The following is a 17,272-nucleotide window of genomic DNA, read 5'->3' as shown; positions in this document are numbered from 1 at the left end:
TACCATACTCATGCTGAAATGTTTACATGTCACTAATTCTCTGCTGACATCTAGGGCATACCTGAAAAATAAATCTACCTGTGAATTTTTTTTTGTCTTTGTATGCAAATGTATGCAACTTTATATCTTACTACACATGAAATTAAAAGGTCATGAAGTTTGGTCTGTCTTTTTTTCTCAATATTACAGGCCTAGAATTACGAAAGTTCACTTCAAGGAAACACAGTTTGAACTTCGAGTCCTGGGAAAAGATGTAAGTTTTCATTTAGGCCTTAAAAGACCAAAAAAATAATTTTAGGTCTAATGAAGGTGAAAATTTAGTGTGTCTGTGGAAGTCTAATTGGTTTTATTGAAATTTACTCTATGAAACCAAATGTAGGTGAAGGGAACCTCACAAAGCTGTCAGGCACAAAACAGGGAGCCATCTTGTATAGCTTGAAACCCATTTGTCAGAGTTTATCATCACTTTGCACTTAGACCATTTGAGAGAAAGCAATGTTGGTTCTAGTGGGGCAAGGACAGCAGGTTGATAGGAAGAGAGGAGGTTTTAGAGAGGAGGTTTTAAGATGCAGTAAGTAAAAAAAAAAAAAAAAATTATCTCCTACAAAGCATGTGGAATAGGGAGAGGAGGAGACTGTTGAGAATGTAGGAAAAGATAATGACATGCAATAAAAAACATAGTTGCAATCAGTTTGTGATTTTTGCTGTCTGGTTTAGTTAAAAATTTAGTTAGACATAAAGTTTATAGTTTCATAAGGACTGATAGTTAATAGTTTTAAATTATATTAACCTGCTGGCAAAAATCCCCTTTACTGTTTATCTATGTATTTTTGTTCATCCTTGTAATGGTTGTCAGTCTCATCCATGGTTTTTCCATGAGGACATTTGTCTTGCTCCTGTTGTGGACAGCATTTCTGGTGTCTCTGCAGATGTCTTGGCAAATCTCTCTTTTGTTACTCCCAAGTGGCTTGTTTATATTTGGTGTGGTAATCTATGGGAATTTTATTTCTGAAGGTGTGTTTGTTGAAATAGGAGAGTTATTTAAAGGCTGGCGGAAGGTTGGGAAAACTTTTCACCATGTTTCATGTAAAGGGTGAGTGATAGTTCATGTACAAACAAGTCTGAGTTTGACTTGGAGTGAATTGCTTGGAAGTGAATGAAGTTGTAGCTTCTCTTTGATGCCACATTTCCACAGTTTTCTTTTAACCATATGGAATTGCAAAGGCTTAGCATGCTAAGTAGAAAAACCTGGAAGGTTTTGGAAAAGTTGAGGCTGTGAATATTGACAGCTGGTGAACTCTTACCATTGTGATCATAAGGCAAACATTTTGACAGAACTTGGTAGTTTCAAGCCTTGACAGGTATTTCTAGGAATTGTTGGGTAGAACAGTAAGTACAGAGGTGTGTACCTTCACTAAATTTGCCTTTGCAACTAATACTAATCTGAAGTATTTCTACAGCACTTCATATCCTAACAAGAGCAGGAAAGGCCAAAATGGCATAGAGAAATCTTCTTTTTCCCTTTTTTACCAGTCTGGGGGTACTTTGAACAAAATTATATATTGGAATAAGCAGACAGCAACCTCAGTCTCTGGATTAAAGTTGTCATAACAATTTATGCTGTTCTACACAGAGGAGGAAAAGCTCATCAGTGTATTCATGTATGTTCCAATACTCCAAAAAATCTGTTTCACTAATTTATTTTATTCCTCTTGTGTTTTTTTTTAATAAATGCTATCACTTTATCCTCCCACATGACACATGAGTATATTACAGGAGAGTAAATATCCATCCTGCCTCCTGTAATATAATTTTACAGTCCAGGGAATTGATACTTTCCTTGTATCACATGTGGTATACTAAGTCTGGAATGTCTGTTCCAGTTAGTTGTAGAGAGCTCCACAAGAGATTAGGGAGGAGTAAAAATAATGGGGGTTTTCCAATGTCTTTAAGTTGAACTATATGTCATAAAGTGAAGGTGCTAACACCATGTAACAGAACAGATTATTTCTGGTGAACTGAGTGTTTTTCTTTTCCATATGTTGTAAAAACTCTCTGCAGAGTGGGTTTTATCTGTGTTTCCACACACACCAGCTCCCCTTATTCACACTGACTGTCACCTTTCACTGCACATAAAGAGGAAACTGTGAGTGCCTTTAGTACCAGAAAAGCTCTTCCCCTGGATAGAGTTACTTGTGGTAACTTCTTTGTTGTTGCTTGCTGAGATTGGTGTGACATTTTTGCAACCATGCCAGAAGAATCTGTGTATTTCTGACTAGGTGGGTGGAAATGGACATCTTATCTTCTTGACAGATGACAGTCTCAGTGTACAAGTCCATGCCTTCAGACTACCTAAACCTCGCTGTTGTCTGTGTGAGCCAAACCTATGGCTGTTCATTCTCTTGTTTACATTGCTTCACTTTTAATAAACTTGATGCTTACTGAGCAGAACATGCTATTGCTTAGTGTCCTACAATAAAGTAAGCTGCTTTGCCTTTTCTGTTTTGTAGTGTAACCTCTTGTACTTCTTCATATCTCTTCCATGAGAATAATTCCCGTATATTTAGCTGCCTCATATTTTTTTTTCCTGCACATCTGTTGCTGTTGTTTACAAGCATGACCATCAGTACTTTGGTTCTATCTTTCACTATTTTGCTTGTATTATATATTTTCTCCCTTAGGTCATTGCTGTTGCCCCCTCATAAACAAAATATTGCCTTTCATATTTGGCCATCCATGGACATGTGAGACTGAAGCTCTTTTTCAGTGGTGTTAATAATTGAATCAGTGTTTAATTGTCCTCCTGTGTGAATCCATGCTGTGAATTCTGAGCTATAAAGGCGTTAGGTCCTCCCTGGCACCTCTAAGCATCAGCATGAAATGAGGAACCCTTCCCCTGCAAAGGCTTCACATGTTCACATTCCCTAAACATGACATAAAATAGCCAAGAATTTTTGAAGATTAAAGAAGTTTATTTCTTAGAAAACTGAGAAATTCATCTAATGCCTGTGCACAGTTCCTGGCAGCATGTCTGTGGAGCAACCTTACTGGAAACAATTCAGTAACACAGGTGGCTGCCAAAGCCCTCCCCTCTCCACCAGCAAAGCAGCGCTTGGTCACAATGGATGCTCTGTGTGGAAGTGAGTAGTGTAAGGGGTGCCCAGCATACCTCCTGTGATTCCCCATGTGAGGAGCACAGCCTGCTTCCTAGATTTCTCTGTCAACTAGGGACATGAAAGGAAACAGAGAAAAACATGCTGTGATAGACTGTGTAGGCTGGGAATGTAAATGCGATAATAGGCAGGAGTGAGAGATGAAGAGTTTTTTTGCCTCTAGGTACCAAGTACTTTTGTGCTGTTCCCTGCACTCTGGTGCTGTTTGGTGTAACTGAGCCTTTTACTTCAGTTGCTCTGTGTCTGAACATGCATGTGAATGATTTCACTCCTTAGCAGAGTTTATGCAAAACTTCTGTTCTTACTTTTCCTGTTTCACAAAACAGAAATAATTCAATGTGCAAAACACTGGCTTTCATCATTTTTCATGTAAGAGAAAGGCCTTTTTGAATTCTGAAATTTTTATTTCAAGAGATCTTGGAATTTGGGTATTTTTGAGTCAAAACAATCTCTCAATCTGTGCAGTTAAAGATTATTTCCACATTTTTGTGTGTTCCCCTGCAGTCTTCCATATTCAGATGAATTCACAAGGTGAAATTGGTAATGACTCTTTAGGAACAGCACCAGCCACTGATGCAAGTCCAAAGTACATAATCCTCCCCATTTTGTGTGGCTGAAACTTGTATAAACACAATTTTTTTTTGTTATTTTAAATAGTCCAGAAAACACTGTAAATATGCTTTATCTGTTTAATCTGCTTCTCATTAGTCTCATTAGTCTGAAAAATAATTATGTTAATAAGGTGGTTCTGCTGTACCCCTTCTTTTTCTTTCAAACGCTGTATTCTGTCTTGAGTTACAAATTCCAGCTAGGAACTTTTAATTTGATTTATAGTTCCTGCAGCTTCTTGGGAAGATTGAACAGGATTTGAAGATATGTTACTCTGACTCTTAAGTCAAATTTATTGTATGTGTAGTTTCCAGACAAAAATAGCGGTTTGATTTTTCTTATGATTTAGGAACTGCAAATGACTTTTGCATCATTTGCATTTGCACCCACTTAGCTCAGAGTGATAATAAAGGGTGGAGGTGAACAAGCCCAGTGATATTCATATATCATATTAAACAGTTTTGGCTTGTTTTGGTTGCTTGCGGGTTTTCCTGTCTTTTCTTAATTGCTTTTTGAGCCATCATAGAAGGACTGTACGATTGGTTCAAGGCCTGCATAAAATTAAATTCACTGACACTAAGGTGATACTGTCAGCTTTCTTTAATTCTCCCTTAGTGTTTTTGAATTGCTGTAATTGCTGTAAAGCTGAGATATGTTTGTTTCAATGTTGACATGCAACTGGCACAGCTTTTTCAATTTTAATTGCCTACTTGGTATCATTTTCCTAAAGTCTGACCTTGTGTAACCAGTAATAGTACATTGTTTGTTACATAAGCTGTGATTTGTCTGCATATGTCTATATATAAAGACAGAATACTTCCTATTGGAATTTAGTGCTGATGGTACCCAGGTATGTGCCTAAGAATAATTATTCTGGCAAAGAATAATGTTCTGAAGCAGTAGCTTCAGTGTTAATAATTCTGTTACATGTGCAGGTGTAGTATGTGTATGTGCAAGTGTGTCCTGTAACAGGGCAAGATCCCTCCTTGTGTAGCATTAGCACTCACTGTGACTGGGAGGAGTGGTGTGTGTGATGGTATGGCTCCTAATGTGGTTTTGGGATTTTCTTCTTCATTTCTGAGCCTGCATTGCTGGGAGCCCATAAATGTCTTGTAAATTAAGGTAGCGAAGCCTGCTCTGCATCGGTGATTCTCGAATCATTTTTGCTCTGTGGGCAGGGTGAGTTCTCCCTGCAATGGGTGTAAATCTGCTGACAATGGCCTCTTATCCTGGGAGTAATCCATGAGCTCCAAGAACAAGGGATATTCTGGCCCTCAGAGAGAAGAGCTGTCATTTTAAGCGTGTGTCTTCTCTTCCAGGTCAAGCTGAGCTTGCCCTGCCGAGGAGCTGAGCTAGGTGGGCACAAAGCATCTCTGAGCCTGAAAGCTGTGTAATCAGGCTGGCGAGGCAAAGCAAGCAGGAAGCTGTTTGCCAAGCACTCCTGAACTTTTGTACTAGTTCCAGAGGTGTTCTGTGCTTAGACAGAGCAATGACCCCTCTGACCTGTCTCCTTTGAAGGGTTTTGTAATAATCTTTTAATCTTCCGCCTGAGAGGTGTGGGTATTTAGGGTGCAGCACTGTTCCAGTTCCCAGCTCTCTAGTGGAGGTCTTAGAGGCCCTGCCAGATCAGTCTTCTGGCTGCTCTGGGAGCCAGCATAAAACAGGGAAGGGCTTCAGTGTCCGTCTGTGTATAAGTTTGTAGTGTAGACAAGCTATCTGCATCCACTGTGCTAGTCTCTCTCTCCTCCTCTGGTTAAAAATGGTGGTGAGGTACTAGCAGTATGAGCTGTAGCATGTTTTGGAGACTGCAGAACAAGTTTTCAAAGCACCTTAAAGGAGAGGGATAAGTAATGTTCGTCCTCACATTTTTTGACAAAGGGTGTGTGCCTTGTCAGGGCTAGGAGAAGGCAGTCCCACAGCTTGGTTATTGCTGCAAGGGTCCTTTTGCAGCCTCTGGTCCCATCCTCCTGCCCCTCTCTTGCTCCTGCAAGTCACAGATGGGATTGAAAAGAACCATACAAAAATAAGTGGTTTTCTACTTGTTTGATCAGCAAAATGGGCTTCCTGAAAGAACAGACAAACACCAAAATGGTTCAAAGGAGAGAGATCTCCAGAGAGTGCAGAAGCTGGGACTGCTCTGGAAGGAGTTCATGATTTACAGTGCCTCACCTTTAGTACACTGGGCACTCTGAAAGCAGCAGGATGAGTAGCCAGGAGAAGCTTGTGTTGCACCAAAGAGCACTGAATGACTTTGGAAGTGTAATTTCCTATAAATAATTAGTAAAATTACAATAGGTCTTTGTTTCTTTTGGTTCAGATATATAAGAATTATAAGCAAAACACCCAGCTTACACTAACTACCTGTAGGAAATTGCTATGTTCAAAATGCTAATAATATTGTCTTTTATTGGGAACAAAAGGTCATGGTTTTAACAGAAAAGGCCATCCTTGCTTTACCAATATAAAAAATGTCATTCTCTTGGGGGAGAAATGTTAATCCAGAAAGGTATTGATGTTCTCAGTACTGATAACTTTTTATATAGGCATCTATGAATTGTCAGGGTAATCACTACTCTTACAAGCCTTAAATAGTCCTAAAACGAATATGGAGGAAGTCCTAAACCTGGCTGTGTTGTAAGCAGTGTCATACTGGACTTGGTTGCAGTAAGTTACAGAATAATTCCCAGATAACTGAGAAATGGTGAAAGAATTGTGAATTGTTTCCCCTTTGATGGGGTTGAGTATTTTAGGCTTTTTTTTTCTCTATATAGCACAATTTTCCCTTTCAATAGCACAATTTAATTGTGCTATTGAGTTATAGCAAGCATCAGTTTTGAGGCCATAGTTTTCAGACATATGGTTTTCCTTCAAATTTAAATAAATAAATAAGTAAGACTGCGTGTGTTATCAGAAGGCTTGTTGGTCTGTCCTATCACTTTTAGGCAATTCTTTCATTTTCCAGATCTGAATTCCAGAAAGTTTTGGTAAATTGGATCTATAGGGTTATTATCCTCCTCTCACCTCCCCCCCACCAGCCCTTCTATTTTTTGCCCTCCCTGAGTGCCATTGATTGCTGAATACTAAGTTTAGATGTTTCAGCATCATCAACATTTTTCTTACCAGCTAGGGTGAATTTTCTTCTGCCTTAGAAAATAATGCCTTCATATGATGGAATCAGTAATTTTTGCTGGTCAGATCTTTCTATGAAATGGCAGTATAACTATATGGTCCCTCTTACTGTCACTTACTGATTTTAATGTGTTTTCCTGCTGTTTGTTCTGTGTATGGGAAAGTTCTAAAATTGCAACTTAAAGAAGAAAAAATGGATGAATAGAGCTTTTTTCCTCAACAGAAATAGAACTTTTCCCCCAACTTTTTCCCACTGTCGTTGAATGCCAGTGGTATTCAAATTGGTCTAACAGTAAGATAAGGCAGAAACACCTTATTTTAAAAAGTCTCTTCAAAGAAAAAAAAAAAAATCATACCTGTCTTCTCTTTGCCTCTCCCTTCCCACATACCAGAAACTCCTTCCTTTGAGATTATATAATTAAATACATTTAAGTGCAACAGAGGATTCTTTGCCTAAAAGTAGGAGTAAACAAAGAAGGAGCAAGATCCTGCATATTAAAAGTGAGTCATTGAGTTATTTCCTAACAGAAGCTAAACTGATTCATCATATTGCATCAAGTTTGTAATACTACAATGCAGTTTGATATTATCCTTTTGAAGATGAGTTGTATGGGTTTATATGAAATCATATGAGATGACAGTCTAATATAGAAATTGTAATTTAAATTAAGTAATGAAATCCAAAGCTACTTTTCTGCTATGTGCAAAGTAAGCAAACACAAAGCACCACTTCATATGTTTTCTTTACAAGTTTTACAATGTAAAATGCATTATGATTTTTCAGTGGGTAGACTCTTGTTTCTAGCCATCAGAGGAGAAAGAGCAATGTTGTTACTCTAGAAGAGTCCATGATAAATTGAGTTTTCTCCTTGACTATTTTCAAGATTTTTCAGGAAGCCTTTACTTTTCATGAATTAAAGTTATTTTGTCTATAAGTTAAACCACTTGTGAATCCTGCAGAGGGATGATGATCCCTATCAAACCTGAAGAACTTTGGGAATATATTTATTGGACCTATCTATTTCTATTTTATGCATATTTATATATATATGCTTATATTTATGTACTACAAAGTAATTTTATGATATACACAGCAGTATCAGATGAATCCTAGGTTTCAACATTCTTGGTGGTCATTGTCTTACTGTACTGCCTGTGTTATTTTCTCTTGCCATGGAGAGTAAAATGTGCTTTTGATGGAAGACCAGAGAATTATTTTAATTTCCTTGCCTGTTCCATGGCACTGTTCCAACCAGACATTTAACTAAAATAAGGCATGGGAGAAAATAAGCTCATGTATAATGTTTTTTGGTTGTTTTTTTTTTTTGGTCAGGGAATGAAATCTCTATTATTCTAACCCCAGGTGCAAAATTCTGTTGTTTTGCTGTTATTTGTTTCAAGGTGAAGGAAAAGCTACTTGAGGAGGTAATTTGTGGTTTTGTGAGGCTGCTTGACAGCTGTTAATGGGGATATAACTGGATTTTTGTTATAGGTGAAATTTTGAATTCTACAGAACATAGAGAATTAATTCACAGTTTGCAAGGTGCTTGCAGATAATAATAAACGACAATAAATCAGGAGAGGGAGAAACTTGCCTGAGCTTTTTACTTGTGTATGCATGGCACTGGGGAAGTGTAAGTAACGCAGGGACATAGATTGTTCAAAATCAGCTGCTGAAGGTGGTGTGAATCACACCTCCTTTGTAACTCACACCTTGCTAAAACAGTTTGAGACTCAGTTTTGTTACAGGGGGTGTCATACCATGCTGAGCTCTCACACTGACATCACTGGGATTGCTCATTCTTCGTGCAAATCACAGCTGAAACACCAAGTGCTTGAGTTCACCAAGTGAAAAATAGATAGAAGGGTATTTTTTGTGAACACATCTGAGTGTTTAGCTTGTTGAAAACCAGCACTGTGATGTGTCTGTTGCTTCTCCTTTTCTGTTGGAAGTATTTCATAGTTTGTATGTGTCCCACTTCTCTTTTCTCTGCCAGTTTCCAGAGTTTGGCTTTTAAGCTTGGTATATGCTTTTGTTCCGGCTGTTGTTGTCTTCCTTAAGAGATTTTAAGTTGGGTTTTAAGACTTTCAACTTTTTCTCAGCATTTTGAATTATTCAGAAGTTAGCTTTCTTTAAAAAAGAAACTTCTTCCCTTCTTCAGTATTCTTTTCCCCTCAGGTTTACCTTGGCCTGTTTTGTGTGTTTCCTCTGTCATTGCTTCATAATAGTTTATAACAGATCATGAGCTCCTTTCTTTCTTTCATTTATTCCTGCCTTTTTTTATACTGTTAACCAGAATATTTTTGATTGACATCTGAGCTGCCATTTTAGAAAACATCAGAAACTTAATTTTTTAAAAAAAAACAACTTGTATTTTATTAGGAAAACTTGTGGTTTTTTTAGGAAAGAAGATGTGTATGAACAAATGAACATAAGTGTTTCAATAATCTCTTTTCTCTATTTTTCAAAAAGAAAAACAATTTTAAATGAAGAATTCTACAGAATTATAGAACTTGCTTTTGTTTGTGCTGATTTCTTTTCTTGCATGGACTGACATGCAATGGCTGGTTCTTGTGTTCAGTAAATGAGATTCACTCCAATGGCAGGATCCCCCATAAGAGCATTAATTTGTTTTGTTTTGTCTTTAGTGCAATGAAACTTCCTTCTTTTTTGAAGCACGTAACAAGGTCACATGCAAACATCTCTGGAAATGTTGCGTAGAGCACCATACATTTTTCAGGTGAGTGATGCAGAAGTTAGGTTGTGTTTTCCATAGGGCCACTACACTGAGTGGGAGCCTTGTTGTACCTGCAGAGTGGTGCAACAAAGGCTTGCTGCCTGGAAACGTATTTGTGCTCTTGGTTATAGAATGCTTTTAAAAGCCAAAACCTTTTCTTACAGTGATGTGAAACAACGTTTTTAAAATTTGGTAGTTTGGTGGTTTCTTTTATCTTAGCACTCTTTTCTAAACAGTACTTGAGATTGTGTAGAGTAGACTTTATCAGAAAGATGGCAGGATTTAAGTTGCCAAATAGATTTGGATGTATTTGATCATCAGATTTTCTGTAGCAGCATTGGCTTGAGGGAGGCCTTTGGAATTCAGACATTACTATTTTCTACCATGCACAGAAATATATATATATATATATATTAATAGAAATTCATTGAATTTCCATAACATTTTGCTTACTTACTGAGGTGTATAAAATCTTCTCAGTACTGCACATCTCAAAGCACTTGCAAAAAACACCAAGAGAAATGTGCTAAGGTGTGTAACTGGGAATTGGTGGATGGAATCCTCGGGGCTTCCTTTAGCAGTGCTGTAAATGAGTGAATTGAGAATCCCTCCTGCAGTCTCACTACTGTGTCAGGGTGGATTTGCCTTCTCCCAAAATTAGGTGAAAGGCTGCTGGTGTCAGCAATTTACACTTGACTCTGAAATAAAGAGGTGTGTAGTCAAAATAGGGGGGACAAACAGGTGTCTTTGGGAGACTCTCAACCCCATAAGAATCTATCCAGTGGTAGGGATGAAGAGGAACTTGCAGAAAAAATAATATTTTTTTTGAGCCCAAATTTGTATTGTTTTTTCTTGACTTGGGAAGGAGACTATAATTCAGACCTATCTTTGCAACTTACTCTGTTATTTTATTTTTCAAACTACACAGGGTGCCAGAAAATGAATCAAACTCTCTGTCAAGAAAAGTCAGCAAGTTTGGATCCATAGGTTATAAACATCGGTACAGGTGAATTTGTTTGATTGTTTAAAACTTCAATTCATTCCTTCTTCATTCCTTTTCTCCTCTTTCCTTCCAGTGAAAGAAAACCACCACCCAGAATATGACCCAGCAGAGTTCTGAAGATGAAAGATGAATCAGGGCCATTTTAACAGACTGTCTTTGGGAGCTTGAAAATTTTGGGACAAATGTTTCTTCTTCAGATCCCCAGAATGGGTTGAGGCTTGCTATAGTCTGTATTCAAAGTGGGAGTAGCTTTGACAATTCTCTAAATCATTATCTCCTTATAAGTCCTGATGTTTATGTCCTAAAGAGGTTTTCCTGACAGCTGGGGAATACCAAAATGAGTGTCTATCTTCTCTGACTTGAATAGGTGACAATATCGGATGAATGTTCAAGGCTCTAAACTTTGAAAGATGCTGTAACTTGAAATTAAGGATGGATAAGGAGCACTGTTTCCACTATCATGCAAGAATTAAGTGGATCATAATCATCAGTAAGGTTGATAATCATTTGTTAGGCAAATCTTTGTCATTCTGCCTTTTTCCTAATGCAGATTGAGTTATCCCACTCTCTATCATGATCCAGATTCTCCTTGCTGTGGACAACAGGGCAATGATTGTCCTGCCTTTTTTGTTTGTAGTGGATCCTGGCCTGCATTATCCCATCTGGGATAATGGGTAGGAGCTCACTGATTCCTGCCAGAGTACTGCAGATGAGTTTTTTCAGTTGGATCACTTCAGCAGATTGGAGCAGGGCACTGGTCCTGGGGAGGAGAAAGCTTTGTACTGGCAAGAACTTTTCAATCAATTAAAAAAACAATGCCATAAAGCAGTTAACTGTGTTTGAGCTATGGCTCTTGGTGGTGCAGTTCAGTTCATCTTCCTGTTTTAATAAATGTCATGGGTGATAAGTGATCAGGCATGCCATGTTGGGATGATGGTCATAACTGACAATTTTGGTTGTCTTCCCTTTTTGTCTTTGGTCCCCCACTGTATCATCAAAAGCAGTGATAGTGTTATGTGTCTGTACACATCATTAGCTCAGAGCAGAAGCCATAATCCCATTGTTTTTCTGGGTAAGTGGGGGGACCGTAATATTTTCATTTGTCTTGTGGTATTGTGTTTTTAATGTTGTTCTGTTTTGTTTGTTTGTTTGTTTTTGGTTTTCTTCTTCTTTCTTTTTTTTTTTTGCTAAATCTTTTAGAGATGTCTCATTGTGTGTCAGTTTTCAGGAAGGCAATTTTTTTGTCTTAAGATCAGATGCTTTGGAGGTGGAGGTGCTTAGTGGGGGTGGAAAGTCCTATTCCCAGATGTTTGTTAAAATTGCTTCTGGAATTTGCAGTACTATCATGGTTGCCAACCTTAAAAGTTGAGCAGATGAGTTTTTTGGCTAACTTGGGAGCATTCTATAAACTAACTACATAAACAAAAAAAAATTACATCAGTACTGTGATGTAGGATTAGGATTTGAGATTTTTTTTGTCCTTCAATTCTTTTATAATTTTGAAAACATTGAAATTCTGCAGTGCTGAATATCTATGAAGGGCTACTGGTGAAAATATTATCAGTATTTCATGGAGTCTATTCACATAATTCAGAAAATCTGCATAAGTAACTCCTGTATAGTTGCTTAGTACTTTCTAGTACAATCATTTTACTTCACAATGATCAAACTTCAGGTGTTAAGGAATTAATAGTGACAATTACTTCTCTTGTGTAATAAGTTTCCAGGAACAAATACAGAGTTTTGGGGAGGAATATGAATTTTAGATTTCTGTTATGAACACAATATTCTGTTTAGTCACACTGAGAAGAATATTAAAATGAGTATAAAAGAATTAATTTAAACTTAATAATTTACTTCAATGGTGCAGTGAAGGAAAACCTTACTGTAAACAAGAATCAAGACTTTTACTCAATTTGTTGTCATCTGGGGCTGTGCTAGTGAGAGTCCTTTATTACAGTTTGTTTTGCAGTCTTTCAGGTTGTCATTCCACATGCCAGAGGAGTAGCCCCTGACTGACTGGAACTGTCCAATATTAAATATGTGTAAACAATATTAAACATGTTTTCCTGGGAGGAAACTTGCAGAAAAAGGTCAGGAAGAAATAATATTACTTAAGAAAGTCGTATGTTAGAATATTTTAGGTTAGAAAAGGTCATGCTATCTTAAGCTATTCCTAACAAAAAGCATTTTGTTTTAGTGGCATATCTCCACTTGGAAATGCCAAATATAGGAGTGGTTGGCACAATCTGTTGATGATTTTGCCAGTGACTGATTCAAAACAAAATTCGGGTTAGTGCCACTCAACAGGAGAGCCAGAAGTGGGGTGACAAATTAACAGCATGTTTTTTTTTCAGTCTAAGGATCCTGTTGGATAACTTTCCCAAGTGTTTTCTCATGATTTTATTGTGTTTTGAAGTGGAAAAACATCTTTGCGAATGACGAGAGACCCTTCTGTACAGCTTCCGCGGCCTGACCAGAGCATTGAAAGAAGTCGCAGTAAGACTTACCCCAAAAGAGCACAACAGACAGGTAGGTCCTTCTCTACTGACCTTGGGGCAGATGTCTTCTTTTTTTGGTTCATTTAGTCATCATGAGGTGACTCAGAACTGCTGCAGTGTCCTTGAGGTTCTCTCAGAATGGATTCTGTGTTTTGCTTTCAGTCAGTATTTATATCTAAGGTTAACAGGATATGAAACCTCCAGCTTTCCAGATAAAAGAAAAGAGTTTCTGTGGATTAATGAGGATAAGCCCCCATGTGTGTAGATCTAATGTAAAGGTTGAAAGGGAAGTTTGAAAACAGGCAGTGTGAACATGTTTTTTTCCTCTAGAGACCTGTTTCTTGCAAACGAATTTTATACCTTTGTCTCTTGGTTAGTAGCCCATTGTTCAGCCTGTCTGACCCAGGGTGTCACTTTTTGCACCCTCTTCCCATTTCAAGGACAGTATCCCTTTATTTTGATATTAAGTGGAACAGAAGTTAGTGCCATGAAATTTTAACATGCTTCAGATGTGTGAGCTGGAAATCTGTTCTGCATGTGGAGGCTGTCATGGCAAGCTGGAAGATTTCACAGGTGTTAGAGGAGATAGGATTAAGGATCACAGAATTCATGCCCTAGATAATGGATGCTTCCTGAAATTTAGTAATAGAGATGTCAAGCTCTGGGTCTATATATGATTACATGGGTATTGCTTAGCTTCATCTGTGACAAGAAGGCAGACACGCTTGAGTCAAACTTGTGCCTGGAGTAAAGTGTGTGTGTGTGTGTGTGTGTGTGTTTGCTGTTTGAGAAAAAACTTGTCTAGGCTTTAAAATGTAAATAGTATCTCTCTTTTATTGTCGTTCAATATGCCACTATAGATTTTGAGAACCTATTTTTAAAAAGAGAGCAGATATATACCTCTGGAAACCTCCAGTGGTTATCCTGAATGTATTCTTTCGATTTAGTAACAGAACTGGTGCACTTTTAGAAACAAAACACTGCCTTTTAGCTGTGGTGGCTCTTGAAATGTAACATAATTAAAAGTGTAGCCTTGGAAAATAGAGGCAGTTTACAACATTTTTAAAAATTTTATTTTATTTAGTGTAAAAAGAGAGGAATTGCTTTGCTTTCTGATTCTGATATGTTTCATTGTGTGTGCAGTTTTAAGTGGATGTCTGAGAGGACAAGTAGCTAATGACCCTTGAACCTAATGACTTAAACTTTTTGTTCAGCTGGAGTGTCCTGTTCTTAGAGCAGCAGTTCAAGCCAAACAGTATTTCCTACCTCATTAGTCCCTGGTTCTGTTTCAGGAAATTTGTGTGGCTATTTGTCAGCTAAAATTCAGCTCTTCGTTTAAAATAATGTTTGCCTTAGCCCAGGCAGAGAAGGTCAGTCTGTGCTGCTGCGAGGCTGTGCATGTGTTTGTGTTTGTTCATTTTGTTTTCAGTCTCTTTGGCTGGAAATATGACGAAAAACTGAAACTTTTCTGTAGCCTCTTCTGCTGATGTAATTGGAATCAGAATTCTCTGTGCAACATGTGTTTGCTATTTTGATGTATTTAAATACTTTCTCCCACTTTAAAATAAAATGTCTGCTTTTTCACCATTTTACTTACATGTAGTTGTGTAATCTCTATCATCCATCTGTTTTCTTTTCAAATTCAGCTTAATTGATGTGTTCCAAATGTGCAGTCATATCATTGGGACAAATGTATTAACTTAGATTATATTAATGTTAAGTTAATTTGTTTAATTTCCAGCTCAAAATATGGGCTGAGGGAAGAGAGCTATGTCTTTCAAATGCCATCTTGCCCTATGAATAAACATATTTTCTCCTTTTTTAAAAAATTTTGTCTTTGCTATTCACAGTGATAAACATTGAATATTCTTCCTCCATTTAAACAGGATTTCAGAAGAAGAATGAAGGCTAATGCTGCTTCTCCTTGCTGTGTCAGGCAACATATGATAGTCTATTGCATTAAATAAATCTGCCTCTTTTTACCTAAAGTTGTTTTTAGATGTAACATAGTCCATTTCACTCAATGAATCAAGACTATTTGGCATATTTTACCCATCATTTACTTAAATATATTATCCCAATGTAGATTTAATTTTGTAGACTATTTTTAATCTTGCAAATTTACCTGATGCTCTAATAAGTTTTACAGGTTATGTAAAAGTTTCCCTGACTAAAATATTTGAGAAAATTATATTACATTTCTTCTTAAAATAAATACTCCTTTTGCATAGTGACATTATGCAGATGGTCGTCATTGATGGCTAGTCCTTTGTTCTTCATTTTCTGTTTGTAATATAGTTTATTAAGGCTAAATATTACTTGTCCAACATTTTAAACAGGGTTATTTCAGTTAACATGTGTTATATCATAAGGTTTTTTCAGTCAAATACACCTTTAATTAGGATCTAGCTAGATGAAGTCTTATAATTTAATTTTTTTGGGTGAAAGTCAGGTTTCCATTTACCTCCCCAAATCCAACAACAGCTCACAAATAGCTTGGATGAAATAACTTCCTTTCACCTTTTCTGAGTTCAGCATCTTTCCTCATCTGCTTCTTTCCCTTTTATCTTTTCTTAAGACTGCAAAGTGAAATGTATTAAAGAGCTTCATTTTTGCACTCACTACAATTAGCCATTTTGATTTTTTTAGTATTTTTTTAAGCTGTTGGTACCAGTGATGGGACCAGCCACAGCAGTGGCTTTGGGGGCAGTTAGAACTCAGTGCATGACTGCAGCATATAATACTGGCATTGCCTCCATCAGATAAGTGTCTATGAAGTGCTAAAACCTCTAATGTCTGACATCTAAATAAAACCCTTCCCCTCGTTGCATCTTTTTGTGTACATGTTCTGGTGTTATAAACATAGTATGTGCTTTTTATATATTTTTTCTGTCACCTGAAGGTAGAGGTTAGTTATCTCTAGCAGAGCTGAGCAATAATGTTTCTTTGTCTCATTGGTCCACTAAAGTACCCTGAAGTCCTTAGGACTGCATGCACTTGGTGAACTCTGGGTTAAGAGCTGGAGCAGGTGCCAGCCAAGACAATGACAGAAAATATTATTTCTGTTTTCAGTAAAAATATTTGTGGTTTAACATCAAGATTGAAGGAGATGATATTGTCAACAGAGAGAAACTATTTTTTGTGTATACAAGCCACTGCCGTAGATTGCTTCCCCTGATAGGATGAACAGTGCAAACCTTTTGGCTTTATCATGGCAGAATATTTTCTTAGAATACAGATTGCAGTGGTTTATAATGTAGTAACCTCTATTTTGTCACTTGTTTGATACATTTCATATTTCAGTTGTTCTAGGGCTAGTGCAAAAATCCTATCAGGAGACTTTAATGGCTATGATTTTACATTAGATCTAGACTGTGTTTTTACAGTAGCCCATAGGGGTTTTTTTGCTACATGTTTAGGCTGGTATTCAAGTTGGTGTTCATTTAAAGAAAGAGTTTTTTTGTTTTGTTCTGTCAAGTCTTGTGAGTGAGATAAGACTAACTTCATTCGCTTGTTTTTCCCCTTTCATGTGAGTGAGAATTACAGTTGCATTTTGCTCTACTTGCAAATAATAAACTTAAACATGGAACAGGATCTCTTGCTGTCTTACTGTCTTAAGGCCTGACTGATAATGTTCAGCGTTCACCACATACAGTGAAAGTGTTCATTATTCTTTTGGCTGAGTGCTGAACATGAAAAGCTCCTTGGGAACATCCTCTCAGGACAAACATTGATGTGACCAGACCTGTTGCTGTGATTCTGAGTTTATTCAGAGGTGGAAAACACATTGCTTAGGGTTTGTTGTTGTTTGGTAGCTGAGGACTTGTTTTGTCCCTGCCTTTGCACGTGGGGTAGTTGTATAAACAAGTGTAAAATAAGTGTTTAGAAGCCAGTTGGAGAACTGGGTGTGGGTATTACAATTACAGTACTGTCAATTCCCTAAGCAATCGCATTTTGCCACAGATGCCTCTCACTGCCCTACTGGTAGCTGTGGTCGAGCTGTTGGTCTGGCCCAGTTAAAGTATTTTCCCAGAGAATTGTAAGATTGGATTTGAAAGTTAGATTTTTGAGAGAATGGATCTTGGGGTGATTTTAACTGTTTCCTAATTTATGTACTTC

The 17,272-nt window shown here is 37.4% G+C and overlaps 1 protein-coding gene across 1 annotated transcript in view; it reads left to right on the top strand.

The window, feature by feature from the left end:
* EPB41L4A (erythrocyte membrane protein band 4.1 like 4A) overlaps positions 1-17,272 on the top strand; it is a 118,332-nt gene that overhangs the window by 67,699 nt on the left and 33,361 nt on the right. The window contains exons 9-12 of the mRNA XM_036403354.1: positions 190-253; positions 9,561-9,652; positions 10,578-10,655; positions 13,072-13,184. Coding sequence (XP_036259247.1) covers positions 190-253; positions 9,561-9,652; positions 10,578-10,655; positions 13,072-13,184 — 347 coding nt within the window. The remainder of the gene's footprint in view (positions 1-189; positions 254-9,560; positions 9,653-10,577; positions 10,656-13,071; positions 13,185-17,272) is intronic.

Source organism: Molothrus ater, assembly GCF_012460135.2.
Source record: "Molothrus ater isolate BHLD 08-10-18 breed brown headed cowbird chromosome Z unlocalized genomic scaffold, BPBGC_Mater_1.1 matZ_random_MA35, whole genome shotgun sequence".
Classification (NCBI taxonomy): Eukaryota; Metazoa; Chordata; class Aves; order Passeriformes; family Icteridae; genus Molothrus; species Molothrus ater.
Note: the sequence above shows the minus strand (reverse complement) of the source record. Positions and strands in the feature narration are given on the sequence as shown.